At 33.6% G+C, this 11246-nt stretch overlaps 2 protein-coding genes across 2 annotated transcripts in view; one reads left to right on the top strand and one right to left on the bottom strand.

Moving 5' to 3' along the window:
- LOC105313460 (putative leucine-rich repeat-containing protein DDB_G0290503) overlaps nt 1–3917 on the bottom strand; it is a 5650-nt gene extending 1733 nt beyond the window's left edge. The window contains exons 1-9 of the mRNA XM_011406910.2: nt 3513–3917; nt 2469–2780; nt 2071–2421; nt 1966–2025; nt 1861–1911; nt 1096–1814; nt 954–1050; nt 799–900; nt 650–748 (exon numbers count right to left, since the gene is read on the bottom strand). Coding sequence (XP_011405212.2) covers nt 650–748; nt 799–900; nt 954–1050; nt 1096–1814; nt 1861–1911; nt 1966–2025; nt 2071–2421; nt 2469–2780; nt 3513–3915 — 2194 coding nt within the window. The 5' untranslated portion in view covers nt 3916–3917. The remainder of the gene's footprint in view (nt 1–649; nt 749–798; nt 901–953; nt 1051–1095; nt 1815–1860; nt 1912–1965; nt 2026–2070; nt 2422–2468; nt 2781–3512) is intronic.
- Nucleotides 3918–5980: 2063 nt separating this feature from the next.
- Nucleotides 5981–11246, top strand: part of LOC109583512 (uncharacterized) — a 9387-nt gene continuing 4121 nt past the window's right edge. Inside the window, exons 1-5 of the mRNA XM_019998901.1 lie at nt 5981–6043; nt 6242–6343; nt 6452–6517; nt 7797–8000; nt 8948–9246. Coding sequence (XP_019854460.1) covers nt 5981–6043; nt 6242–6343; nt 6452–6517; nt 7797–8000; nt 8948–9246 — 734 coding nt within the window. The remainder of the gene's footprint in view (nt 6044–6241; nt 6344–6451; nt 6518–7796; nt 8001–8947; nt 9247–11246) is intronic.

Raw genomic sequence — 11246 nt, forward strand, 5'->3', positions numbered from 1 at the left:
GGTTTTTTCTCTATTTTGAAAATAAATTAGCTGAATCATTCTCCTTTGCATCTTTTATAACACTGCAGCTTGCATTTCTGCATTAAAATTGTCAAAACTCTAGAATTCTAACATGAAGTTGTGTATAAACCAATGGAGCAAACAACCATCTTCCCTCTTGTGATGTCACGCGTGACCACACCCACATTTGCTAAATACAGGATGCAGAAATGAGGAAGTAAATTATGCATTTTTAAAGCAGTTTTTCTCTAGGAAAGAGCAATTATTTTGCACCAAAAGTATTTTTGCAAGTCATTTTACACCATAATGAAAATATTTTTGATTTTTAATCACAACCCAATTTTTCGTGTCGGTTGCCCTTTAAGGAAAAATTGGGAAAGATTTGGAGATAAGTGAAAGAAGGGGAGGATACACAGGCCCACTGAGAGGGGGGCAAAGGAGAAAAATTCCCAGGACCCCCAGCTATATAGGGCCCCAAAATCAGAATAGGCCGTGCAAAATGCATCATTTTAAAAATTATTGGGCAAAAAATGCAGTTTCTATGCTCATATTTTTACCCTTTCCCGGGCCTCCACTGATTTGAGGATACATGCATTTGAAACCAAATATACATGTATTACATTCTGTCAATATCAAAGATAATAATTACCTTTCAACAATTGATTTAATATATTTTCCTTGACTACAATTTTCTCTCTTAGTGTTGACATTTTCTCCTTCAGTTCATTGATCACTTGTTCATTTTGAACTATAACAATAATTGATACTAGAATAATCATGATAGAATGAATATCATACCATTAATGCAACGACTTTCTTTAAAATCTATCATTAATGTTTCTATTTCTTTTAATCTGTTTTCTGAAAGTTCCTTAATTGTTTCTAACTCCTTTTCAGTAGCTATCATGCATACATGCATATTAAATCAAAAATCAGACACAAATACATCTTACCTATTATCCTTGTATTTTTTTCTTCTAAAGCAGCTTTCAATTCATAAATCTGTACTAGCAAATCCTTCACCTCAGGCCCTGTGTTTTCACCCACTACCTATCAAAATTAAGGAATAAATTAAATTTGTTAGGCAAAACTAACCTGACTACTATTCCATATAGTACAGTTGCCTATTATAAACTCCTTCAATCCTCTCTCCTGCAGTATCTCTATCTTATCAAGGACAGCCATTATCAGTGAGCCAGTGTATTCAGCAGGACAGTAGCAAGTTACTACAACTGATTGACCAGGACTAACTCCAACTACTTTTATGCAATATTTGTGAAGAAGCTCTAACTCCAAAAGCACATCATTGATATCTTGCAAGGTGGTTCTGTCAGGATCCCAGTTCAGAACAAAGGTTATGGTTTCAGATAATAAATATCGTGTAGGAATTGCTTGCAATGTTTCATTATTGGAAAGACTCACAGATACTGACTTGCAAAAATTTTTAGCAGCTTCTTTATGTTCTTTGATGATGTTTTCAGCCTCTTTTACTTTAAAATGAACAGCTAATACTTCAAGTGGATGAACATCAACAATGCTACATTTTCTCTTCACCACATCTAGAACATCATCAATTGTTTTTTTATGAGAAAGCTCAGACTGGAGATCAGGAAATATGTCAGAAAGCAGCATTTTCATTTCATTGACATCTAAAGCCTTTTTCTTGTGCTTGCCAGATGATTTAGGATTTTTTTCTGAGAAAAGAAGTCGTACATTATAAAAAGTTGATCCAAACTTTGTTCGCATTTCTTTAAATTCTTTTCTCATAGTTCGAGGAAATGGTATTTTATGACCACAAATTGCAAAGTCTTCAGCTTTAATAAATAAAATGAATATTAATTAACTCAAAATGGTTCTTACTTTCTGAGTCACTTGAAGTTGACGGATATTGTGAGAGACTAGAATTTCCTCCTAAAAGTATAATAATAAATTAAATATTGCCAATTTGTAATCAAATATTAATACTTTCAGTTAAGTAAGTCTCCATCTCTTCAACATCATCATCATCAGTAAGGAAATTATGTTCTAAAATATCAACAAAATATGACTTGAATAATCAATTTAACATACTGTATTCTTCAAAAATAGTATCACCAATATGAGCAGTCTCTGAGAACTTCCTCAATATAGTAACAAACAACTCCAGGTGTTTGTAATTAGAGTGAACAGCATCTCGTACAGCTTTGAGGAGAACTGCTCTACTGTCAGACACAGAACCTCTGGTAGACATGACACAAGACACAGCCTCATCAGATATAACCTCTTCATGAAGCAACCTTGCCATACAAACTGGTGCAGTAATTGACTGAGAAAGAGCACTGTAATTATTCCTCAATATATCACTAGCACGACCTTCATTACCACCTACTACCTCCTGTGGTTGTGCTACTACACTAACACCCTCTTGAGGAATTTTATCTTCTATTATATTCAAACTGTTAATAGCATCACAGCTTTCAGTGCCTTACCATATTCAAATTCAGCCATCATTTCTCTGCCTATATCTCTTGTTTCTTCAACATCAGACAGGACTGTAGCAATATCTTTAAGTTTCCTGTAGTCACTAGTCACTGTTTCTTGTATGGCAGTCAATAGAATGGTCTTCTTGTCATCCAGTGACCTCCTCTGATCTATCCTCTCCATTTCATCCAGAGTAGCTTCACTTATACATCTCTTACAGTATAGCAGTTGAGACACTTGTACAGGAGAGACAAGAGCTTCATTCAGTGATTGAATATTTCTTTCAAGAATAGAAACTGCTTCAGTAGGTGGTGGTGTATCTAAAGAAACAATTGAATGATTTAACAATCAATTATTACAAACATATTAAGGCAAGTTCTCAATATGATGCATTGCTTTTCTTGTGTTTTTGTTGTGACTGGAAGTGTTGTAGAAACAAATGGTAGAATTCATCAAAATGTCAGACAGTATAGCTCCAAATTTTGGTCTGTCAGAAATTTTGTCAAATTTGTAAAGCATTTTTGTTTTTAACAAAAATTTTCAACCAACAAATATTGTTTTACATGGGTAGTATGTGGATTTATGAGAAATTACAAAAATTTTATTAATAATAATTAATTTTTAAAAGAAATTAAGATTTTTACAAAATTTCTGACTGACAAAAATTTGAATTTTTTTATCTTTTGAAGTTTTGATCAGTGTATAGTGCTAACTTTCAGCTGCAATGCACACATACACACAAAAAGAAATGCATCATATTGAGATACTTAAAGGAGTACATACCATAAGGCACTTTTTTCGAGGGCCGTAAATTTTGTCGATTTCACGATTTTTTAAAGATTCGTGAAAATTACTTCCACGAAAACATAGATATCTATGGCGAAAATCAAATTAATATTGTAAAAAATGGCAGACAGCATAAATTTGCAAAAATTAAATCTGCAAAATAAAAATCTGTGAAATCTATAGCTCTAAAAAAGGCGCCTTATGGTAACTTGACTTGGAGCGAGAGGGAGAAGAGGCAGTGTTTATCATAGACATACTGTACTTACAAGTAGTGTCATGAAGCTCCTTTAAATACTTTTCATATTTATCAGCAACTGTATGCTCACTAATGACTCTCTTTCTCAATGCTCCCAGAACTTGTCTCCTACTAGCAGTAGGAGTAGTGGACAGCCAGTGTTGAAACATCTTTAATGTCTTGCTTGTATCATCATGTCCTTGTAGCTGCTCAATACCATCCAATCTCTTATCATCAACGTGTAGCAGTGTACCCAAGAAGTACCACTTAGTACCAACATCAATGTGCTCCAGTAGCTCAGAGAGAATAGGAGCAGAAGATAAGAAAACTTTGAGAGATCTTTGCTTGTGTTCAGCCATTTTCGAGCCACACGCCCACTCATGAAAATCACCAGACAATGCCAATGGGGCGGTACAGTGTAGACAGTTAGACATTTATAGAGTGCAGACTAGCATTGGTGCAAAAGAACTGTGTGCCTGAGTGTGGACCAACTAAGTGAACTCACAATGAATTCTTGTCTCCTATTTCTATTGGCCTTTATTATTACGAGCAGTGCTCAGCCCAACTGCAGTCATCAGCCTGATGAGCTCCGGTTTCTCTTCATGGCGAGTAACGGAAGCTCTTTCAACTCTTTTAGCAGTTTGCTTGGAGTCGATATAGCTCTAGAGAGGATCAATAGCAACTCTTCAATCCTTCCTAACTTTACACTGAGCTACTCTAATGCAGCCGATTCACAGGTACCCTAAATTATTTATTTGACGAGTCAAAAATGATGAACTGCTAATATTATCTAATTGGGTGCTATTCATAGATGCTAATTCTAGTGCTAGTAAACAAATTAATTGCTCTCATCAGTTTACAGCACTTAGCATGTGCCTCGTTATACCTTATATCATGGCTTGACTATAAGTTGGCTTGCCCCTCCTCTTTTCAATTAGATCTACTGACTACTGTAATAATTTATTTGATCTTCTTTCTCTCTTTTTATTGTCCACCCCTACTTGTTTCTTTACAGTGCCTCAGAACACCATCACTTTCTGCGTTTCTCTCCCAACGAATTGCTCCATGCTCAAATTTCCTTGCTGTAATTGGATCAGGTTGTTCAGTTGCTACAGATCCCGTTGCTGAAATTGGACCGTTTTGGGGCCTGTCTCATGTCAGTATATACACGTAACTGTGTGCATAACTTCCCACAATGTTTGTTATAATTGATAACTTAGTTATACTAAAATAATTTTAAATACTTCATATTTGTGCCACTTGTTCATACATGTACATGTAGTTCAAGCAGATTTTTGTTGTGTGTAAGCTGAGAGCTGAGAGAAAAAAAGAAGCTACTTTGTAATTGTACTCTAAATTTTATGTAGTCTTTGTTAGATTATAATATTCATTGTTTATTGTGATGTTGTCCTATGCACATTGGTGTCTCTGTATTATTATGATAAATATCTATTGTGTTGACTAATAAAAGCTTTAATTTGTTGTTTGTGTTAATGAAGGAAATGTTTACAGTATGCGGTCATTAATTGTGAAGGATCAGCATTAATACCAATCGCTATCTTATTGAGCAATTCAAGCTCAGATTTTATTATAAAGTTGCCAAAAAATTGGGCCAAAGTTCTTACTATAAGTACCAAATGTTGCCAAAAATGGCTAGTTTTATTGTTATTATTTTTTCTGATACATATACATATACTTATGTTGTGTAGAAAATTAGAGCCAATTCCAATCAAAATTAAATTTTTAACAATATTTAAAAGTTGCCCAGAAATTGGGCAAAAGATCATGCACTATAGCACAGTGTATTTTCCAAAAAACAGCTTTGAGATTTTGTAACTATGGTATACTTTTTTCTTTTAATTTATTCATTATTCAATTCTTTCACATCTGTTTTGTGATATCATTGCCTCTTTTGATAATTATTTTTACAGTCCTCACAGTGTTTGGCTTTTGCTTTCTAGAAAAACATGTAGTGTTATTCCATCTCTTTGTGAAGAAGTCTGACCTTAAAACTTATTGTGCTCTGTATTTTATTGTATTGTATGAGTTGCCTCTACTGATGAATGATAAAGCTATTTATTTTCTTTTTGTTCATTGTGGTCCCAATAATAATAATAATAATGATAGTGATGATAATAATAATAATGATAATAATAATAATAATAATAATAATATCTCCCATCTCTCTTTTGTATTTGTGTTTTTACTTTTTGTTTTTCTTTCTTTGTTTCCATTTTTTATATGGGTTTCTCCCCCTTTTCCTAATTTCCTCTCTCTCATTCTCTCTCTCTCTTTCTTTTCTAAGTCTTGTTATGTCTTCTAATAATAATAATAATGATAACAATGATAAATATTATTATAATTATAACTACAATAATAAATCTTTTTCAGATTTCATTTGCCTCTTCTTCCGTCCATCTAAGGGATCGCGATCGTTTCAAGAATTATTTCCAAATCTATGCATCAGAAAATAACTACATTCCAGGGATAGCGTCAATCATGACATTTTATGGATGGAGTCGAGTTGTCATTATTACAGAGAAAGTGACCCTTTTCACTGAAGTATGCTTGTGTGTTTAGTGTTTACATGCACCTTTTACTACACGATCATGTAGTGTATGTTTTCATGCACACAGGGGCATCATGTCACCACACATCATAACATTACTCCAACTACATGTATGCATGCTTAAATTACTTAATTGCCACATATATTAATTGTTACTAATATACCTTCATACTGGGCCCTCTGTGCATTAGACTGAGGAGACACTCTTCGAATTGCTCACTACAAAATCTGTTAATGCTACAAGGATTGATTTTGAGTCTGATGACAATCCTGCTGATATTCCTAATTTGTTTGTAAGTCCATTTTTTCCTTCGCATTTTAGCTGTTATACACGTGCATATACATGTATGTATGTATCTAGTGCAGTAAAATGGCAGTTATTCTTTTCTTGTTTTATTTAGCCTGAAAATGAGAGGATTTTTTTCTTAAATATGTGGGAGCCAAAAGCAAGACAAGTCATATGTGAGGTAAGAAGTAAAGACTTGTACATATGTAGATGTGTAGATTCTGAGAGATAGGGGAAAGGAAAGAAAAAGTATGAAAGAACTAAGCTATGTAGAGTGGATTAACCCTAGTCATAATTTTATTTATTGGCTGAGCGACTGTAGTTGTTTACTGGGACAATGCAATTTTGATAAGAGTCCAAATATTTGTTGTTGGCCAGTTATTTTAAATGACAATAATAAACTAACAGTTTTCATTCGTTATGATCAATTATATCATTTCTAAGAATATCATTTCTACTGATTCCCTGTTATTACAACCTTATTAATGACTCAATAAGCTTTTATTTTTAAGTTATGTAGACTTTTTGCCACTTAAAAATGAGCATCTAGTTGGCTATGTGTCCTAAAATAAACTAGTCTTGTTTGTGCACATGTATTTTGCCTTAACACCAATCAGTTTGATATCACTGTAGGCTAAGTATAACAAAAAACATGTCGGGTAAACAAAACTCTGTCCCCAAAGTTATTGTTTTGATTACAAAAATAATACTATGAATAACATACAATGTAGTATATTAAATACTAATGATAGTAATAATGTTAATAATAATTAGTGGCACTGCAGTGATATCATGCTGTGATGTTATGTACCTTTTTCCTATGAAGAAGGAAATTAAGAATAGTAGATAGTAATTATGTAATTGCTATGTTAATATTTGTCTATAATTCAAAGAGGAGTATTATAATTGAACACAGTATGCATGTAGGTACATGTTTTTGTTAGTATTGCCACATGATTTTTACTCAATGTGGTATGTACCAGGAAAGAGGAAACACTGCTATTTTTTATTATTTGTGATTTATTGTCATGGGATTTAGAGTTATTTAATCCACTGACATGTGGCATTTGTTTTCATTTTCTCTCATTTTATGCAAGTACATGTACCGTATTTACTCAAATAAACGCCCTGCTTAAATAAACACCCATGACAAATATTTTCTAACTATAGATACGCATATTTTACCCAGTATATGTGCCTCAGGATTTAGATTGTGCCAGATAGCCTAACTGTTGAAGTACAGTTTGGAATGCTAGAAGGTCGTGGTTTTGAATCCATTAGAGGCTTTTTTGTTCTTTTTTTTACCTCATTTTTTTCCTGATAAGAAATAAACGCCTGGGCGTTTAATCGAGCAACTACAGTACATGCCTTAGTCAAATATGCTCACTAGGCAGCCACGCAACAGATTTTAATGACCATATTTTATGAATAATACTTGTTTCTAAAAATTGATTCTTTAGGCGTATAAAAGAGGATATACTGATAGGACAAAATATGGCTGGATACTGTATGGGTGGTACAGTAATGCTTGGTGGAATTTACGATCTAAAAACACCACAGTGACTTGTACAAATGAACAACTTTACTCTGTCCTGAATGGAGCACTGGCTGTACAGCAGTATCCTATTAATACTAATGTGACAAAAACTGCCATTGGAAACCTTGTAAGTTGGCCTGTTATTAATTACTATATTACTGTTATTATTAACATAATTACTATATGACCTGGTACTTGTTTTACTAATTGTTTACCATGTACACTCAATGATGCGGATAATTAGGAACTAGGGGAATGGTTTTAATATGATTAATTAGTTGTAGAATGTATAGTATTTTGATAAGTCTCTCCCTTACCCACCCAAGGCTTTTCTCTCTATCTTTACTTTATCTTTTTCTGTTTTTCCCTCGTTGTCTCTTTTCTGCATTGTTTGCCTTTTGTCTCTTTTTCTTCTATGACTATTTTCTAAACCATAAACCCCTAACTATGTATAATATCAATTTCTTTAAGTGAGGCCATAATTTTTTAGGGTTTAATTGTCATGATAATTAGTGGTTTAAGATGTAACATTTAAACCTGATGTTTACCTGCTCTCTCTGTCCACTTGTGATAATATATTGCTTATGCCATATATTTTGCAAGGATTAAATTTCGCAATATTGTTTTTTTGGAAAAATTTGTGAAATTAAAATCTGCAAAATAGCGTGCTGATTGGATAGAAGGTGTGGTATTTATATTAAATTGCAAAAAAATTATATTCGTGAATACAAAAATGGCAAAATTTTATACCCGTGAAATATATGGCGTATACGGTGTAACACTTACATCTACATGTATTTGTTGTAAGTTCATGGCGATACCACAAAACAATGCCACATGATTGGATTGAAGGCTGGTTCACAATATCATGCTAGTCCTGATGTTAGGTTGACGCTGGAATCGAATCTGGATTGATTCCAGCGGAAAGCATGCGTCAAAAGGTCAAATTGTCCACACTTTTGATTTAAAATTGATGGTACGTTGGCCTAGCGTCATATTGTGAACCAGGCTTTACACTCTAATGTACTCTACATAAAATTTTGACTTCTCCCTCTCTCTTCTTCTCTTCATTAGTCATACAGCGAGTTTTATGAACTATATGATGCAAGACTTGCCGATAATGTGTCATATCCATCTCATGCCTACCTCGAATCAACCTACGTGGCACACATGTCATATGATGCTACATGGACACTAGCACTGGCTCTTGATAGAACAGCAAGAAGAATAGCGGGAGGACAAGACCCAGTTCCTGAGTGTAGTGGTACACTGACCCCATTGGATCAATGGGACAATACAATATCAACTACCTCTTGCCTTATAAGATATGAGCTAGGGAGAACCAGTTTTGAAGGATTAACAGTTAAGACTATGTACATGTATCGTATGCACACATTGACACAATCATGCAATGCAGTTTATTGTATTGCATTGAGTACCATATAGCCACAAAATTTTGAAGCAATAAACTTTTGCAAATCAGGCCACAAAGTCTTTTTTCGCAAATTGACTTTTGTGGTTCTTATTTTAAACTACACATGTTATAGGGTGATACGAATAATTTAACAGAATTAACTTTTGCAGATACGGAAAATCCGCAAAAACGGCAGAAATCGTACCCTCAAAGTTAAGCGAATATACGGTATTATATTGTACACGAGCCAATAATGAAATGGTAAACACATATACCACCAAGAGTACATAATATCTAATGCTTATACAGTTAGTACTATGAGCCATAATGTAGTCATAATGTACATGTAAGAATAGTTAACTCCCAAACTTTATGCAAGAAGAATCATTACTAGTAATGCTATTCTTTATCATTTCACAGGGTAATGTCAGCTTCGATGATGATGGTATAAGACATAACAGTCCAACTAGAATATATCAGATAAGAAACAGTAAGTAAAACTACTGTATGATGTGTACACGTACAAACATTTGTACTACAGTGTGTGGGTGTATCAAAGGCACCGCCACGAGTTTATATACCGTATAGCAGGTTTCTTTCGTTCGGCCAAACTTTCGTTTTCTAGGAGGAAATCCAATTTCGTGGGTTTTATTTTCGTCCTTCTGATCTGCAAGAATTAAGCCACACCCAACAACCCCACCCATAACACCCACGTGTGCATGTGTTAGTGTTGATTGAGCTCTCCCACAGCAAATTTTGTGGGTTTAATTTTCGTTTTTGGAGCTTGGAGAACGAAAAGAATGAAAGTTTGACCGAACGGAAGAAACCCGCTATACGGTAGTGTAGACCATAGCATGGCAGTTAGAAGCCATCATCTAACTAGTGTTGTGCAGTACTCTATTTTCTGTTTTAGTTCTAGTTTTAGTTCTACCAACTACTCCATTTCTACTTTTAGTTCTAGTTTTAGTTTTACCAGTACTCCATTTCTAGTTTTAGTTCTAGTTTTAGTTCTACCAGTACTCCATTTCTAGTTTTAGTTCTAGTTTTAGTTCTACCAGTACTCCATTTCTAGTTTTAGTTTTAGTTTTAGTTTTACCAGTACTCCATTTCTAGTTTTAGTTCTAGTTTTAGTTCTACCAGTACTCCATTTCTAGTTTTAGTTTTAGTTTTAGTTTTACCAGTACTCCATTTCTAGTTTTAGTTCTAGTTTTAGTTCTACCAGTACTCCATTTCTAGTTTTAGTTCTAGTTTTAGTTTTACCAGTACTTCATTTCTAGTTTCAGTTCTAGTTTTAGTTCTACTAGTACTTCCGTTTTAGTTTTAGTTTTAATTTTAGTTCCATGCCAAATTCTGATTCTGGCATTATAGTTCTAGTTTTAGTCCTACTAATACACCATTTCTAGGTGATTTTTATAATTTTTTAATGAAATTTAATTTTAATAACTTAAAAGGGTAGCATTTTAGTTCTAGTTTTAGTTTTAGTTATTCAAAGTGGTACCATTTTAGTTCTAGTTTTAGTTTTAGTTATTAAAAGGGCTCCATTTCAGTTCTAGTTTTAGTTTCAGTTATTAAAAGGGTAGCGTTTTAGTTCTAGTTTTAGTTCTAGTGATTTAAAAGTGCACATTTTAGTTTTAGTTTTAGTTTCAAGTCCTTAATAGCTAAATCTTTAGTTCTAGTTTTAGTTCCAGTGCTTTAATTTGTCAAATTCTAGTTTTAGTTCTAGTTTTGGTTCTTTGTATCAATGTAGTTCAGTTCTAGTTCTAGTTCTTGGAACTAGAACTAGGAAAAAAATAGGTGTACTAAAATAGATTTAGTTCTAGTTCCGTTGGAACTAGCACAACACTACATCTAACTGCCAATTCTGGTAGTTAGACAACGGTGCCTATCATACACCCACCGTGCACACTGTAGTACAAACCAGATAAACTACAGCTGTTTCGTGTTACTGGATATACACAA

Source organism: Amphimedon queenslandica, unplaced genomic scaffold, assembly GCF_000090795.2.
Source record: "Amphimedon queenslandica unplaced genomic scaffold, v1.1 AMPQUscaffold_13301, whole genome shotgun sequence".
In the NCBI taxonomy this organism is placed as follows: domain Eukaryota; kingdom Metazoa; phylum Porifera; class Demospongiae; order Haplosclerida; family Niphatidae; genus Amphimedon; species Amphimedon queenslandica.